This window comes from Thermobia domestica, chromosome 12, assembly GCF_964235325.1.
Source record: "Thermobia domestica chromosome 12, izTheDome1.hap1.1, whole genome shotgun sequence".
NCBI lineage: Eukaryota > Metazoa > Arthropoda > Insecta > Zygentoma > Lepismatidae > Thermobia > Thermobia domestica.
The window spans coordinates 140,105,711-140,124,725 of NC_137465.1; the positions used below are offsets into that span (position 1 = coordinate 140,105,711).

General features: G+C 35.1%; 1 protein-coding gene across 2 annotated transcripts in view; it reads right to left on the minus strand.

The window, feature by feature from the left end:
* LOC145666687 (metaxin-1) overlaps positions 1-19,015 on the minus strand; it is a 70,509-nt gene that overhangs the window by 14,902 nt on the left and 36,592 nt on the right. The window contains exon 7 of one of the 2 annotated variants that reach the window (XM_081734166.1): positions 10,498-10,647. The exons of the other annotated variant lie outside the window; for it this stretch is intronic. Within the exon in view, the coding sequence (XP_081590292.1) occupies positions 10,597-10,647 (51 nt within the window). The 3' untranslated portion in view covers positions 10,498-10,596. Of the gene's footprint in view, positions 1-10,497; positions 10,648-19,015 lie in introns of those variants that run through there. 2 annotated transcript variants of the gene reach the window in all.

Consider the following 19,015-nt stretch of genomic DNA (forward strand, 5'->3'; position numbering starts at 1 on the left):
TACAAAAGCAAACTTACTATGGTGTATACAAAATATAGTGACATATTAATGTTCACTTCTAAAAATGTGATTTTCAAACTTATGTTTCCAGACAGTGATATGACCAGAAAATTGCAACTTCAACGTAACAAAATAGTACACACACACACTTCTGTTTATGGGTAATTATCATCATACTTTAGAAGTGAACTAATTAAATTAACATCCATTTCATCCCATTCAATTGGAACACAAATGTGGAGGCTACTACACACGTGTATGCTATCTGTTTCTGTTCAGATATTGTGTAGTATCTGCTGTGATAGTACAAGTAACAATTTTCGTTACACAATATTATACTTAAATCGTTGGGGTCTGCATTTCGGCATGCTTTATTTCCGCCCACATACCAGGATTGTAAATGAGCGTGCTCGTTTTTCATTAGTTTTGTCATGAGTTAACCCGTTTTGAAAACATGTACGCGTGAATTGAGTTAACCCAAAATATAGGTGACTGAGCGTAAAACACGCTCAACACGGGATATTATTGTTTAAACAAATAATGTAATCTCCATTTGTACGTTTGCTACTGTCCGCTCTCTGAGAAAAGACTTTAAATAGTTATTTGTTATCAAACAAATGATGCAGGTTACGAAAGTTACCGCTAGAAATAGCTCGACGCAACTAAAAGTGCATCTAATTCAACTGATATTTGTTTAGTTGACAAAATTTATCATTTTTTAAAAATATAAAAATCATCTCCGTATTTTAAAGTATCAATTATTCGTAACTTCTCTATGTAATAACACAATGCAGGACAAGATGTTTGATATTTTTTCTTTTGTTTTCATTGTCATCTTGAAGCTTTAGCGTCTTCTGGATTTTTTTTTTTTTTTTTTTTAAATAAATAAACTACGCATTAGTTGTATTTTCGTTTTTCACTTTCGAAGGACGATAGGAGAGAAAAATGTACAGCGATCACGAAAAAATCTATGGCGATCGAGATTTTATCAAATTTATACGTTTCATTGCCTCTACATACCGAAAAATTGCTTTTAAGAATATACATCTGTCCGTTCGTTAATTGACATATGTACACACTGTTCCAGAAAGAATTAGCGCATTCTTTATTACTGTTTTGAGGCAAAAAAATTTTCAGCCCAACTTCGGGTATCTTCGGAAACAGTAAACCAAAGCTGCTGGTTCGAACCTCCAAGTCAACCTTAGCAATCGGGAGAAACTGTGCAGATGATTTTTTTCTTCTTTTAAATATAATAAAACTTGTTGGAATGGTATTAAGTGTAGAAAAAAGAACACTGATTGAAATACTTAATGATACAAATAATTCGAAACTGTGTACTCAAATGCTTGTTTTGTCATTTTGATTTCCATACGTAGAAGAACATTTTTATATGTAAAAGAAGAATGTAAGAACACCGAACATAATTCTCGCATGCGTAGTAAAATAAAAGTTTGCAAAGAGAACAAAAAACAGCGCTTGCAATGGATACGAATGTCATTGTCTTGTAAATCTACTTGTATTTCGTCAAAAGTTGCTCACCTGGAGTGGTTATGTTAGCTCAGTGGTAAACTGTTGGAGTTCAAATCGTAAGGGTGAGAGTTCGATTCCCATTTTGGTCAATTCTTTTTTAGTATGAAATTCTATTTTCCGCAATGCATGCAGTTGTATATATATTCATATAATCATTGCAGAACATAAGTAATTATGTTCAAAATATAACATCTGAGATGTGGTAGGTGTTCACAGAACGTCGGTATAATACAGTGTGCGTCAAAATAAATAGTACTGAAATTCGCGTGCAAATGGCGCGCGGGCGCAATGTGGTATGAGTTGTGAGCGCCACATTGTATGCTTAGCTGTGTGTGGACTAGCGGAGTATGCACTTGGAGCGAAGATAATGTTACTCACAACAGAGAAGAAGGTGTTTATTTTAGAGCACTATTTCCGCTCATACGGTGTGGGCCAGCATCTCACTGCAGATGAGTGGAGATGCTTCCATGTGAGGTATACTAAAGGAAGCAATTTTCCTAATAGATAATACCCTACCACTGTACTGGAATTAAGAGAGAAGATTCGATCATTTGTTTTGTTGTTCCAGCAAGCCGTGTTCACTAACATGTTCATCGATCTACAGAACAGCTATGAAGAATGTTAGATGTAATAGTCAACATTTTGAACACGTGATGTATAGGCTCGATTCCTCTTAAATATACAATTTGTGTTGAGTAACAATTAGTTGACATCCTTTTGACATTTCTTATGTTTCATTAGGTTATACAAAAATAAATAAAAATAAATAAATAAATAAATAAAAATAAAAAAAAATAAATGTCAACGATATGGTTTCAGTACTGTATGTTTTGCCGCATACTGTATATATTAATGTTAAATACAAATTAAGAAAATCATGTAACCGCAATAAATAAGTTATTTAGTGTACTTATTTGCAGCTATTTGTCATAGAGGTTACTTCTCAATGTTCTCATTACAGCATGTCATTTACGTTCTTGAAATATATTCCAAGGCGTAAAGAGATAGTATACACAGAAAATATTCAAAGTCGGTCGTGGTTCCAAACAAACAATTCAATAATCCCAAAACGCTCAAAAGAAATTCCTGATCCCCAAAGGTCACGTGAGGAAATTGAAATTGTCCTTTAGAAAGCATGCTAGAACGGAAATTCTTTGCATAGGATTTCAGTTCAATACTCCTGATATGCTTTCGTATATGGAAGTGGTGATGCCTTGGTCGCTCTCTCTCTCTTTTTTTTTTTCTTTTATCTAATCTGTATTTATATATGTGTGTATTTATATATAAAAGTGTATGTATGTATGTGTGTCTGTCCAGTCCAACATAAGTCTGATATGTCTAGAATAACTTTAACAATATTTCTTACAGTCTGGAAAAGAGTACTATCAGGTTAGCTATGGGGAGTGGGATACATATCAAAAATGCTAGAAAACGATCGATATTAGTGTCGAATCTATAGTTTTGAGGTCGCTTAGGTAAATAGTGTCATCTTCAATTCCGCTTAACTCTTATTAAGCTCCCATTAGCACTCAGGGTGGTTACGTTGGGACATAAAAAATATCGAAATCAACTGTTATTAGTGTCAAATCTAAGTTTTCAGCATCGCTAAGTTGGTAGTTGTAATCCATTTAAGACCAAATTCAGCCTCAGCGGTGGCAATAGCCCCTTAACCCTCCTAGGAGGAATGGGAGGGGCTGATATCCAAATAATAAAAAAAGACCAATATCTGTGTCGAATCCATAATTTTTGGGGTCGCTTAGATAAAGAGCGGCACTCCAGATGCCATGTAAGTTAAGCCCCAATAGCATCCTGAAGGGGTGTATGAAATTGTGCCATGTAAAAATAACTGAAAATGACCAATGTTAGTGTCGAATCCATAGCTTTCGGGGTCTCCAAGATCACTGCGAGCAGTTCTGATGACCTTTAAGTTCAACTTTTAATACGGGTTGGTGACCTAGCGCAGCTACCAAGGAGAGTCGAAGGGAGTAATGATTCAAAACGATTGATGTTAGTGTAGAGTCCTTAGTTTCGGGATCACCGAGATAAATAGCAACACTTCTGATGACATTTATGTCTAAGTTCAAACCATTAGTCCCCCTTGTATTGGGAGGAATAGTCACATGAAAAAAATAATCAAAAACGACTGACATTAGTATCGAATTCATAGTTTTCGGAGTCTCTAAGTTGATTGTTGATACTCCAGATACCATTTAAGTCTTTATGTTAGCTCCCATTAGTACCGTTAGTTGGTGCGAAGAGGTTAACATGTAAAAGGAATCAAAAACGACGATATTAGTGTGGGGTGAAAAGGGATTAAAAATGAAATGTCTCAAGTGACTGAGATTAGTGTAGAGGCAGCGGTGGCTCAGTGGTAAAGCGTTCACCTCTGGTGCATGGGGTCCGTGGTTCGATCCCAGCTCGCGCCAAGTGAGCTTTGTGGTGGACAAACACCGTGTGCTTGGGTTTTCTAGGGATTCTCCCGTTTACTCCCACTTTCCTCATTCCAGCATCTCATTCATTGCTTGTCATCACCGTCTCCTTTAGCCTAACCGGCATAAGAGTGGGACGTAAAACTTAAAGATTTCATTTTATTTTCATTTTGAGATTAGTGTAGAATTTATAATTTGCGTTCGTCAAGCTATTAGATTACAATCGCAATGACATTTAATGTCAAGTTTAGGCATGAACGAGCATGTCAGCTCGATTCTGAATTAACAGGGGCAGCATCAAAGGCGTTGCTCGCACAGCTCTAAATATTTTAATGTGTGTGTGTGTGTAAATGTATGTTCCACCATAATTCCGGAATGTCTAGAGCAATTTTAACCAAACGTGGTAGACACATTACTTTCAATCTAAGAAAAAAATGTTGTGGTAGTAACATAGCCCAAGGAATGGAAGTTGGGAGGATTGACGTGTAGAAATAATGTAAAACGAATGAAATGTCAAAAATTACTGAAAGATTTGTCGAATTCATAGTTTTCAGGGTCGGGAAAGCGTTTCTAATAACTTTGGAAAGTAGCTTGTACCCACTTCAAGATTGGCTTTTTAATCATATCAATTTCTCACCGTGAGAGGAAATGACCATCTCAACTAGTATATATGTCAAGCCAACCTTATCAATCGAGAAAAAAGATGTGTAGGTGTATGTTTCGTCTTTTAAATGAAATAAGACATTTTAAAATTGTACAGTCTGAAGCAAAAAACTTGCAACATGAGCATGTAAGTTTATTGTGAAACTACGCCTAACAGCGCAGGGAATCAACATAACATCTAAGTGGCACGAATCACGCTAGGAGAAACCTCGGCGTCCTCCCCTACACATTTGGTTTGAAACAAAAGACTTCGGTGTTTCACAATAAACTTACATGATCATGTTGCAGGTTTTTTGCTGCGGATTGTACCAAAGAGGAGAGGGTCCGAAGGTGGCTGTCGGCGATTTTGCTCAAATTTTACACATAGATAGTACCCCACCAGAAAGCACTAAATCTGAAAACGGTCCAGTACCACCTAATACAACTCGAGATATAAGTGTGTGTTTGATTGCACAAATTAAGACTTCAATGATTTATCTTTCTTTCTACAAACGAGGTTTTCTTCATCGTTTTCACTGCGAAGTCGGAAGAACACGCGCCCAGTAATCATAAGGTTGATGGTTCGCGCCCACCCCGCGGTACTTCTTTTTAGTGTTTTTTAGAGTCACCTGAACATAAACAAGTCACGCATATAGGCGATTTAACATATTTTGGGGGAGTCATTTTGTGGTTCGTTGGCGTTTTTCTTAAGGATCTTAGATTTCTGGGCTTTCGGCATCTATGGTCATTTAGTCCGCCAAGTACGAGGGATGACGTCCCTCGGCGAGCACACAATCCTGGGAAAGGGAAGGAAGAAAGGATTGGGGAAGGAAAGAAGAAAGCCCCCTGGGACCTATAAATTACGTACTAACCCGGCATTTGCCTGTTGTGAATGAGGAAAACCTCTTTCAGGATGGTTGGCCTGAAAAAGCTTTTTACACTTTTTCGACCGAGTGCTACCCCCGGGACCGCTCGCAACGAAGGCGAGAGCGTTAGCAACTACGCTACGCGGCCACTTGGCGTTTTATCGCGTCTCTGCCGCTGATGGTATAATTTTCAAAACGGAAGTGGGGCCACCGCAGATCGTCGCTGCGGGGCCGCCAATGTTTGGCGAGAGGTCCGCAGTTGCTCATCGGTGGTCCACCGACGCTTACGGCATGGGGAAGTGTATCTGAAAAATAAGAGAATAGAGAAGCATGGCGTCCATGAAGTCCGTTGGCACCCCTAAAAGTCTGAAGCGGTGAAACAGATGTCAAAACCGGAAAACACGTATATCATCATTTCAAAAGTACCCCATATCGAGGTAAAAACATTTGTCTTATGGTAAGAGGAATCAAATAGTGTATCATTTAAAAGTATTGCTAAAAGAAAGAAGAAGAAAAGAGTCTGTAGTCTGTATGCTAGACTTGTACAAAATAGCGAGCGTTCAAGATGGTAATAAAACCTTCATGGAAAATTCCGTGGTCACCCCTAGAAATATGCAACTGTGAAATCAATATCAGAAGAAGTAAACACTTATCTTTTCATTGCAAAAGTACAATGCACCAAGGTGTGTATATATATATATATATATATTTATATTTAAAAAAAAGTGCGCCATTGTAAACTTATTACATTACTAATGTTAAATTTTACGTTCCACGGTCGTGTCCTCTAGGCTAAAGGACAGGCTGATTATTAATTATGAAATCAATGGTAGAATATTGAAATGGAAGGAATGCTGGGACATTAATTATGCTGGGGCATTAATCATGCTGGGGCTAGCCTTTACGTAGCCAAGTGCCTGAAGAAGGTAAAAGCAAAACAAGCAAAAACAAACTGTGGATATTGTCAAAGTTTATGCCGAGCTGTCTCTTCTACTAGTAAATAAAACTCATCTCGCCCCAGCATTCCTTCTATATTTCAGAAATAAATAATTACTATAAATACAAATTAATACTCTGACAATATAACAACTCATTTGTCCTGAAAATAAAATCCGTACGTGTAGTATAATCTTGGGACGAGTTTTTCCAGAGGATTTTCCCAAAAAGGAATCAGGCAAATTTGTTCATATATCACAAATAATTATTTTATTAGTAACCCCATAAAGGTGAATAAATCGCTTGAAAATATTCACAAGGTGTAGTTTACTCTTGGTAATATTTTTAGCAATTTCCTAAAATACGACTCGTGCAATTTTGTTGTTAATTTACAAACAAATATTTCATTAATAACCATAAAAAATGGCATAAACAATATCTCGAAAAATTCGAGAAGGGGTGGATTTTCTTCGGACTTTGCTTTTGAAAACGTCTTATAATTTTGTTCGCGTTTCATAAATAAATGTCTCATTAATAACTATCAGGTAAAGAAATTGGAGCGAGAAAGTTTAGTACGGTAGCCCCTACCTGTTACTTTTTAAGTTTCTTCCTGCTTGTTAATGTATTTGTTACTGGTTGTTATAGAAGCCAATGCTTGTACGTTATTAAAATGTTCTTTTAACTCTACACATTGGATAAGGTTCCTGAAATTGTAACCAATTTATGTAATTTTTTTTTTTTTTTTTTTTTTTCAATAAGTTGTATTTTCGCAGGTTTTAAGGTCGATGTGAGTAACAATTTATTCTTGTGGGACAAGAAAATAGGTAATACATTTAATGTTTTATTTGCAGAAATCGAAAATTTTCTCTACACAGAGAGTTTGATCTGTTGTTCTTTGGAAGCTGGCTCTATTTACTTCACACTTTGTTGTTCCTCCTACTCCATCCCAGATATTCTTCCCATGACAAGAGGCAAACAAATATTTCTAGCCCAAAATCTGTTTTGTGGCTGCACTTGTTTGATTTTTTTTCTATTCTTATATTGGCTGCCATTTCTATCCGAAAACTTAATAAAGAGCCTACAGGGACATGGTCCTACCTTCTGTACTTATTCTTAATTCAATTATAATAATCAGTTTCATTTTTTCTAATGCTCTATTAATTTCTTACTTATTTTTAACACTTTATTTTACTTCTGTTCGTTGTTGGTGATCAGCCTTACTTAATTTGCAAAATTAAGTTTTTTAACTTGAATGTTGTAAGCTATAAGTCATTCAACATTAAAGTAGAAATAATAAATGTGTTCTATGATTCAAGTTGGTTAAGTATTTAGTTCAGAAACAAATGGCTGAGAATAGCATAAACATGTTTTTCTGCAATTTTTGAAAATTCACAACTTCGTTCACAGTCGAATATCACAGTTGAAATTTCTGCTATAGTGTGCTCTTATGTACAGGATGCGGCAGCTATTTGAGAATACGACACAGTATCCTGTATGTCATTGTAACACATCTCTTTTTGTTGCAGGTAAACATGGCAAACTCTACGCTAACTCAGGAAATGAAAAGGCATGTATTCATTGTCTCCTTGGCAGCAGGACACGCCGATTCCAAGATCGCTGTCTCCCTGAACGTCGCCCGGACATTCGTCTTCCAAGTTCGGAGAGAACTGGAGGCCGCCAGTGGTGATGTGGATACCGTTTCCCACAGGAAACGACATTATCAGCGCTCGGACAGGACCAGGACGCTCGAATTCATCGCTTTCGTCCAAGCTGTTCTCGAAGCGGACCCAGTGAAGTCCAGGAGGGCACTCGCAAGAGAGAAGCAGATTGACGAGGCCACCATTCAACGTGTGGTGTATGAAGACCTCCGTTACAAGTCGTACGTGAAGCGGAGAGGCCAGTTCATGTCCGCGAGAACTAGAGAGAATAGAGTGACCCGCGCCAGGTGCCTTCTGAACTAGCTGAAACATCCCGAGCAGCCAGAAATGCTATTGTTCTTCTCGGATGAGAAAATCTTCGTCCAGGACCAGAAGGCGAACCGCAGAAATGATCGGTGGATGTGTAAAACACCCAAGCAGGTTCCGACCGTCATGCACACCAAGTTCCCCTCCTCCGTGATGGTTCTGGGTGTCGTGAGCAGTGAGGGCGATGTGATGCCTCCACATCTCTTTAGTCAAGGTGCCAGAGTCAACGCCGTTGCTTACACCGATGTATTGAAGGTGATTGTGCAGCCCTGGATTACTGCTATAGCATGTGGCAAGCCATATGTTTTTCAGCAGAACTTCGCTCCCGTCCATACGGCTCATTCAACACAAGAATGGTTGGCCACGAATTTTCACCACGTACGTCACCCCAAACATGTGCCCCCCCCCCCCCCAGCTCCCCTGATGTCAACCCTTTGAATTTTTACGTCTGGGGCGTGGTTGAGAGGGCCTCTAATAAGCATCCACACAACACCGTTGTGACTCTCAGGGCAGCCATTGTACATGCCATGACAAACATTCCCAGGACCCACCTCAATCATGCCTGCCGACGGTTTCGACACCGTTCAGAGACTGTTATTGTGGCAGATAGCGGTTTCAGAGAATGATATCCTGTATTGGGTCTGTGTTCACGTTAACATAATGTTCAATGGTCAATAAATGTTCTATCTTCCGTCTCTGCTCCTTTTTCTGCGGATGTTATTTTGTTCTCAAATAGCTGCCGCAACCTGTATACATGTATGTATGTGTGTGTGTTGATTCTATATCTCACCAGAGGTATCATACACCAAACATTGCAAAAATTATAAAATTTCAAATTTAAAAAAAAATATGATTGTACTAAAAATTGTATCGGTGTACTTTAGCTGTAGTAACTATAGTACCATATGAAATTATAATAATAAAAAAAAAACTTTGATATTTACAAAACAGTTCACTATATATATATATATATATATATATATATATATATATATATATATATATATTATATATATATATATCTACTGAACTTTGCGAGTAATTTTCACCTACTAGGGTTCAATTAGGGCTTTTCATGCGAAGAGGCAAAATTAATAAAAAATAAAAAATAAAAAAAAACCTGAAGAAAATGGTGTTTGTTGAAATGTTTTTGAATAGCCCAGTCATAAGATATACAAGTTTACGCTAACGTCTGCAAAGTAATTTAATGTCACACAGTGCTCAACAAAAATGACCGCTACTCACAAACAGGCTAGAAATAAAACTCCTAAAAAAACATACATTTTTAAGCTGCTAATGTATATGGTAATAGTATATAAAAAAATCTTCAAAAATGATGAAGCAACCCTCATTGATGCCAAACAACTTCATACAGATTGACCGATTTTTAAAGTATTCATTATGGTACTTGAAACCTTGCATACTGTAGATAGATTTAATTTTTTCGTACAAGTTAAGAACTGCTTAGCATACAAAATATGGCTGCAAAATAGTGTTTACTTTTGTGCAAACACGTACTTGTTTAGGGTTTTCTATATATTTTAGCATTGACTATTATTTCTCATATAAATATGTCTAGAAAATAGAAATGGTTATTACCATCGTTTAATGAATCAGCCAGAAATACTAATACCACATTTACTGAAATATTAAACCATGGTTAAAACATTGTTATTTCCAATTTAAGGACCGAGCATATAAATACATTGAAGATCTGGCGATAAGTAACGCCTACCACCCACGATTTCAAAGAGGTTCAAGAAGTAATCCGGAGATTGGGAGTACATGAATAAGCAAATAAGGTTTTGAAATATTGCAGAAATATAATGCCTAGACACCCACTACATAGGTAATTATTTCCTCTCTTTTATATCAGAGTTCCGTTATTCAAATTATTATCGCTACACAAATGATATATATTTGTGTATGAAGATGATGAACACTAGTATTTTGGGCTGATTCGTTAACTTCTTCGAGTAAAAATAGCGATTGAAAAGAAAGAAAAAAAAACATAATTGTAATTTTCCGATCATACTTATTTACCACATGAAATTATATAAAAAAAAGCTGTACAAATCAGGTACACACATGTTACGTCCGCTCATCCCTTCTGAATAAAAGTTTTTTTTTTTTTTTTTTTTTTTTTTCATTTAGACCCCAGTCTGTAAGCAAGTGAAAAGGATACATGAGAAAGATTGAGTATCTGATTCAGATTGGAAAGAAAAATATTTACGACAAAGCTATGCTGTACACTTCGTCAAAAATCGCCGAAGGTTCGATCTACAATACAGCAAAGAAGAAAAGATTAGAAAAAATTCAATACATGTTGCTAACTACTACTTTAAGAAATATTAAAAATAAATTCTACAACACTATTAGAGTTTAAGAAGGGAAAAAATGTCCAAAGATCAGACGTATACCAATAGATAGATCTCACTGGCAGCAGAACAAAATGATACGCGTTAGTGTAAAAAATCATGCGTAGTTTTCACGAAAATTGAGAAAATACCGTAATAATAATTTTATAAACCTAAAATGAATATTGAATGAAAAGGACGCCGATCTATTAAGGTGAGATTGATACTGAAGTACACTCCCATAAAGCTCTTTGTTATGATTCTAGCAAGATGATACGTAGTATGGTTAATGAGATATAGCTGAAAATTATGATTAACTGTTAAACTTTAATTTCTATTTAACTGGAGTAGCGTCCAAAGATAAGACATTAAGTAATTGATAGACCGGACAGAGCTTAATACAGGGTTCCTGCTGGTTGGGGAAGTCAGGAAAAACTCAGAGAAAATGGTGCAGGTCAGGGAAGCTCAGATTAGAAATCAGGTAAAGTCAGGGAAATTTTATAAAATATATTTTCTGACTTAATTCAGATCTTGCACACATCAAATTAGATTAGTGACAGTGTTGCAGAGAATGCAAAGAAATAATATTCTCTCCTTTGTAGTTATTAATGATCACAGTATGGAACATTGCTCATATTTTTATGGGAGGTAAGTGGAATGTACGTATGAGCATTTGCTTACCATTAGTTTCTAGAGAATAAATGTTCCCATATATAAATATTCTCCGTTATTTATTGCTTATTTATGTGTCAACGTCATCCGTCACCTGTCATGAAAGTCAGGAAATTTCCTGCCAAAGATAAGGTAAAGTCAGGAAGAAATCAGGGAAATAGATATCTCCAGACCAGTAGGATCTCTATAATAAAATGACATGCTTAAGAGTCAATTATGATGCGCAATTTGCGAAAAAAAATTGACAAAATCGTACTTTTCTGAAGCTAAAAAAAATATGTCGTTCATGTCCAATAATAATCGCTAGTTCTGTTATTTATGTATTGTATATATAAAAATACTCTGTTAACTATTTTTGGAAATGAAATGAAATCTTTCAGTTTAAAATTCCACGATTATGCCCTTTAGGCTAAGGAAGACGATGAATAAAGCAAGTGAATGATGACAGAAGAATTTCTGGAATGAGAAAGTGGGAGGAAATGGAGTACCCCGAGAAAACACACGGACACGATAGTCCACCACAAACTTACTTGGGCGGGGTTCGAAGCAGGGACCCCACGCACCAGAGATAAGCGGTCTACCACTGAGCCACCGTGCTCCCCGCTGTTAACTACCAGATCGTGTCTTCTTCTAGGAGTGATACACATTCTCTTAACTTTACGAACATACTACTTTAATATCTTGCAACATTTGATTATTTTAGTTCGCTTTTTACCAATGTTCGTGTATGTTTTCCGAAACTAGAAACCATGGATAAATATTTACAGAGCAATAAAAATTTCGTTATCAATTATTAGAATTTCATAATGTCCGCTATTCTGATTAGCTCGAAAATATATAGTTTAAATATATATTAAAAATATGACAACATAAATATATAAACTGTATACTCAAAGCAATATATTATTAGAAACATCTGAGGAATAAAATAATTGGAAACAAATTAATATATAACAGAATATACAAACTTTAAACAACAGTAACAAGGAAGAATAACATATCACCTGGAAGGTAGCATCCCAGGGAGAAAGCTTCTGTAACAGAATGGTCAATTACACATGTCATATTCAGATTTTATTTCTTCTGATAACCAATCACAAAAATTATTACTGCTTTGTGTAAAAGGAAGAAATTATATGTTTTACAATCTATTTTTCTCCAATCACTGTATTCTAATTTCTAAGTTGTATTGTATAACTGATTTTAATTTTAGATTCTGATGCTCGAGTTAAGTTAACGATGAAGTGCGCTTGTAAGAAACAAGTATACTTTCTGTATAATAATAAAATGGAGCTTAAGATTCCTGCTATTTGGTACGTTTAAAATCATGCCACTTACTAAGATGCAATAGGGCAATTTACATTATGGCTAATGAGATATAGCTCAAATTATAGTCAACCCTTATACTTTAATTTTTGTTTAGCTGTGACACTATCCAAAGATAATACATGTATCAAACGACAGATCACATCTAAAAAACAATTTAAAGAAGCTATGCTTGAAGGTGAATTCTCATGAGTAGTTTTCGAGAAAATCGAGAGAAGTGAATTTTTATGGTGTTAAAATATGTCATTAATTGCCAATCTGATGCAGTTGTTAGTTTTCATTCTGTTGGAATAGTTTATTATTATTATTTTAAGTATTGCATACGAAAAATACGAACCATTTAATAGCAGACTGTATCTATAGTTATTTGATTTCTCCTAACAGTGATGCACAAACTACTTATAAATAACCAACTAAAGGCTATTTAACAAAAACTATGAAGCACAGTGAGGTTTATGACAATTTGTTATTGTAACGGAATTTACATTAGTAAACCACACACACACACAAATAAAAATTTAATTGAAAAAATATATTAAATAAGAATAAAATGTGAGAATCCAACCGCACTACTATCAAAACACTTTTCAAAAAATTAGCACGGTACAAAAAGTACAACAAACCCAATAACGAGAGAAAGGTTATTGTGACCTACATTATTAGATTAAAAAAGAAAATAAGAAGAATAAGAAAAATGCTCACACTTCGAATTTGTTGGTGATGAAAGAGAATTAACAAAACAAGAATATATATACCGTGTCAACCATGAAGAGCCTTCCATTAACATGTGAACAGCTACAGGAATGCTGCTGCAGATAGAGTTAACAATTTCCTCCGTTATCAGTGTTCTTTACATCCCTTTACAATTTTAGTTGTTCTATGCCTTTCAAGTCTTTATAACGCATCTTGTGGCCTTTGAGAAAGGATTGCGTAAATACTTGAAATAAAGGGACAATTTTGTACGTACACACAAAACGTTAAGAAGTAACAAACAGAGTTTAGTTCTAGATACTAACTTTGCATTATCGATTGTTTAGATTTAAAAGAAAAAAGGAAGTTTTAAAATTATATATTTATAGATAATCATAAAAGCATTTCTATTTTAGTACTGTTACTGTACAAAGACTGACTACGAACGACTGTAAAATGAGTTTTGCATAATGCGAAAATAGATTTAGATAGTCCCTCAGGTAATTGCAGATGTAATATTTCAAAGCTATTGGTGCCAATGGGCATAATTACTGAAGTTATAACACAATAAATATTTGAAAAAAGTAAATCCACAAAATGGCAAAATTTTAAAATAATTGAAAAAACTTCAAGTATATTAAAGCAATCTGTAATGAATATTAGTAATATCATAGAGACTATCCAAAAGCATTATCATAAATGTTGTGAGTAATGCAGTGTTGCCAACTCGATATGCACTTTTTTAATGGCACTACGTCATGTTATTACATATATAAGATTAATGCATAATGGTGAACAGAAATGTCTAAACATAGTAGTGTTGCAAACTTTAAAAGTTATTTGAGAAGACTGATTACTACATTTTTATTGAATAGGTTGCAAAATACATGAGAAATATAATAGTTTGTGATGAAAGTTGCTTCAAAGAGGCCTATGCACAAAAATATGTACACTGATTCAAAAAGTTGTCAGAATATAACATTATCTTCCAATATTCTGAACGGACATATTTTTCGTATAAAAAATTTCGAATACAAACCACGTCACTCTCTCTTCCTCGCTTGATTCTTTGATGATTATTTTGCTTAATTCACAGCAATATTCTATGATCTGTATGATTGAAATATTTTGATGTGAGAAATGTGTTATATTAGTTTGGAATATTCTTTACAGAATTATTGAAAAATAACGTTATATTCTGACAACACTATTAAGTTCGTCATAAGCCATTATTTTCTTTACTTTGCAATCTATGCATCAAAGTGGTAGTAATCAATCATCTCAAACAACTTCTGAAGTTTGCAACACTGCTCGGTATTTAAGACATATTTTTGTTCATCATTATGCAGTCAGTTTATGTACGTAATAGCATGATGTAGTGCCATTTAAAAATAAAAAAGTATATACCGAGTTTCCAATACCGCATTACTTACCACATTGATAATAATGCTTTGGATAGCCTCCATGGTATGTGCAATTTCTTACAGATTGCTTAATACATTTGAAGTTTTTGAACTTACTTTAAAATTTTACCATTTTGCGGGTTCACTTTTCTCAAATCTTTATTATACCATGACTGTTATTTACTAGCTATACACAGCCGTCCTTCCCGGTCTTAATTCAGAACTTGGATAAAAAGAAGAAAAAGAATGCACTAAAGAATTTCCCCTCAATTCCCGGGTATTTATCCCCTGTTATTATATAACTCCCACAACCAAAAGATAACGCGGGTTGTATACATACAAGGCAACTGATGTACTCCCCAAAACTGATGTACTTGCATACATCTTCACTCCCGCAAGTCCCACCCTCAAGCAGTAAATCGACAAAACGGCTTCACACGCGCTTAAATCTGGTGAAGATGCATTTGTGTACAAAGTTTAGTGGCTTTAAGTGACTCCTTTAATGCGAAAAGCTGATGACACACATTATTTTATTATTAAAGATGCCCATTGACACCTACAACTTTGGAATATATTACTCCTTCGGAGAGGCTATCTAAATCTATTCTCAGATTACAAAAAACCCACCTTATAGTTGGTAAGATTAAATATTGAGGATATATCTATTGATTAACCAGATCTCGGTACTTAACGATAAAACTGGTTTTAATATTTACAAACAAAAAAAAAAAAAAAAAAAAAAAAAAAAAAAAAAAAAGACTCAATAATTCATTCTTGAAGTTGCAGAGTGTCATTCGAATACACTGCAATCACATACCTATTTAGGCAGTAAGTAAATGTAGGAAAGTAGTACCACTATATGTAAGGTTTATAAAATTAGAAATTCTACGTAATTAGTACGTACGTTATAACGTCTTAGTCATTTCATTCAAATATTCGTGGTAAAGAAATAAAGCATGAATTAGAAGATTACGATTATTATTCCGAAATTATCAGTTCAATACATTTCTGAAATGATAAAATAGCCACTTACTGTCTATTTTCCTTATTCAAAAATGTAACTCTCGCATCTGAAATGTGATATTTACCTGACTATGAATTAAGTTTCTCTTGATTGTTTAGCAAAGTTTTTCTGAAACCACAACCAAAGGCATATTAAATACTGTATGCTAAAAAATTTCCAAGCAAAGCAAAAGTTATTTACTGTCTGTTTCATAAAGCGTAAGATAAGAGACTTGTACCACAGGGCTAGAACGTTTATTCGTTCTATGTGTCAATAAGTTGTACTTTGAATTTCATCACATTTTAGATGAATGCATGACCTTATTAATTTCTTTCTCCGATAAATTTATTACTTATCACCAATGTCGCATTTAAAATTTTATTCTTGTAACACTTTGAGAATCCCTGCAGCGGCTACCTTCATCAGTCAGACGTCCAAAATTCCAGAACTTGTGTTGATGTGAAGTGTTATTTAGGATAATATCTGTTGGTCCGTTTGCTGTGAACTACCGTTAATTCAATAGTTTTTTGTTAGAGGAAGAAATCTGTTACGGTGTTGTGTGGATTAATTCATGTATCTCTTTTTTCCGATGTGTGAATGATGAAGGGAGCCACCATTTACCAAAATATTTCATGAATAAAATTTTGACGGGACAGTAAAAGTGAGTTTATTTGCTGAAGAATGTGTCAGATGTACTCCTTACTACATACCGCTTACCCTTTACATAGCCTTGCCAAATGATAGTTTCACTATCATTGCTTAAATATCAAGGATCGAGGTAATGAGAATTTATTAACTGTCGCGCCAAGGAATTCTTATCTTTCTAATTTGGGTATAAGAAACCATATTCAGTAATAGACCTCGAATAAATAAATAATTAAATAAAATAATAGCAATAGTACTCTAGTCCAACTTACAGGAGGGACAACATTAAAATCGTTAAGTATTTTACTACACACAGAAGCAATTGTCTTTTCACGACTGTAACATTGATACTCGACGCCACTATGCGAAATCAGGTGCCTTCAACGGAATCTTAATAGTCTTGTTTTTCTTCCATTGTGTTTAAAATCCGTTTAACCCGTTACAGCACAGCTGGAATTACAATATTTAAATATCAGTGGATCTTAAATTTCATGTTTCGCTGCTCATTTCCCCATGCCATAATCCTCGGTGGACCACCAACGGGCAACTAGCAACAACTCGCCAAAAATCAGCGGCCCCACAGCGACTTCCGTTTTGAAAATCATACCACCGGGGACAGAGACGCGACGAAACGCCGATGAAAAACAAAATTGCTCCCCCAAAATATGTTAAATCGCCTATAAGGTGAGTCTAAAAAACAATAAAGCCATGAGTGGGCTCGAACCACCAACCTTATGATTGCTTGGCGCGTGTTCTTCCAACTTAGGCATGGAGGCGATGAAGAAAACCTCGCTTGTAGAGGGATAAATCGTTGTGCTCTTTTTAATTTGGCCAATCAGAGTGCTCCTTTAAATATGTATATTCGACAATAAGCGTTTGGGATCAGATAAAATGCGTTCGCCATGTAATTTTATAACAAAATGACGCGCGTCTATTTTCATAGTTCTTCCATATTCACTTTCTAATGATCGGCGATAGTTGCCATCTAAATTCAAACAATTATACGCACTTATCTCAAGATTTTTCATTCCATGATGTAAAGGTAGGAATTACTCTTGATTCCTAGAGCTCACTTTAGGAACAATACGCAAGAGAAAATAATATATAATAATAGCCGCATGCCCATGACTGTTGATAGTTCGTGTTGGTCCCTTTGCAATTTTCTGCGACGAATCGAAGGAGTGCGGACCAAAATGAAGTCCTCCCTGCTACGCGGTGGTAACTTCAACAGCCCGACTCTAGATATATGTTTTGAAACGACGAAACCATGCCGTCAGTGGCACACTAGCGGCAATCCTTCGACGCGTCGCTATATCGACGATCGACATTTACCGTCAAGTGGGCAACTAGCTGTTGGCAACGTTTACAGCATGGGGATGTTTCACTGTGAAACAACCTTGAAAAGTTAATTTTATGTTAAGACCCATTTCATTTAAGTTTGAAGTGTATATAAGCACAAGCATGTTACGAATTATTTTTATTAGGATCTGGTTTCTTGGAATCTTTTCAAATAACAATTTTTATCTAAATTATCTTGTTCTGTATACATCCGACACGGATCGGGCTTCTTGATTACATTACGTCTAAAAGCCTTATTTCGGAGAAATATTAATGGATGAACACAATTAAATATCTGGTTAAAGGACTCATTACTACTTCATTTCAAAATTAGGAAAGATAGTACGGAGTGCAAGAACAGTTTAGGAATTTTGTGTTTGTGTAATAGTTCAGTTTTGTTCAATAGGTGTAAATTGCTTGACACTAGCAGTTATTCTATTCTCAATTGCTAGTTTAGCAGAAGTTAACTGACGTAAACAATATATTACGGTGTGGTTCCGAACAACACACGGTTCGTAACGCTGTAAAACATAATTTTATAAAAGATTTAAATCTTGTTAATTTGTAATTAACTAAGTTAACAACGAATAGAAAGTTATCCAAGGATAAACGTGTTTTCGTACTTCAGAAGTGGTGGTTACATGTCAACAATTACAAAGAAGATGTTGAGTTATTTGTATAACGCTTTCCGAACATTCTATCCCCATCTCAATAAACAATCCATAACTTGAATAAAAAGTTTGAACAGACTAGATCTGTAGTGGATCTTCGTATATCAGGTAGGATGTGACTATAAAAGAAAATCTTATAACTGTAACCCATTGTGTAATATTCAACCAAATCAACTCGGAAAGTATCCAGTGAATATGGTTTTCAAGAACAAGTCTCTGAAGAATGCTGAAAACATTTGAGCTAAAACTTTGATGATAATTCCATTCAAATGCATGTTTGTTAAGTGACTTATGGCCCATTCTGTATATATAAAATGAATAACTTACCGGAAAACAATGTAAACTTAATCTCATATACACTATGAGATATCTCTAAATTTTATATTAGATAGTAACAGGAATAAACTGGAAGGAAAGAAAACAAAAACATAAAGAAAAGAATAGTAACTGTGAATAAGTGCCCAGAAGGACGCAAAATTGAAATGCGTAATGAAAGGGTAAAAAGTGCCATATATCTTGAGAACTGGGTTTTATTCTTTAAAT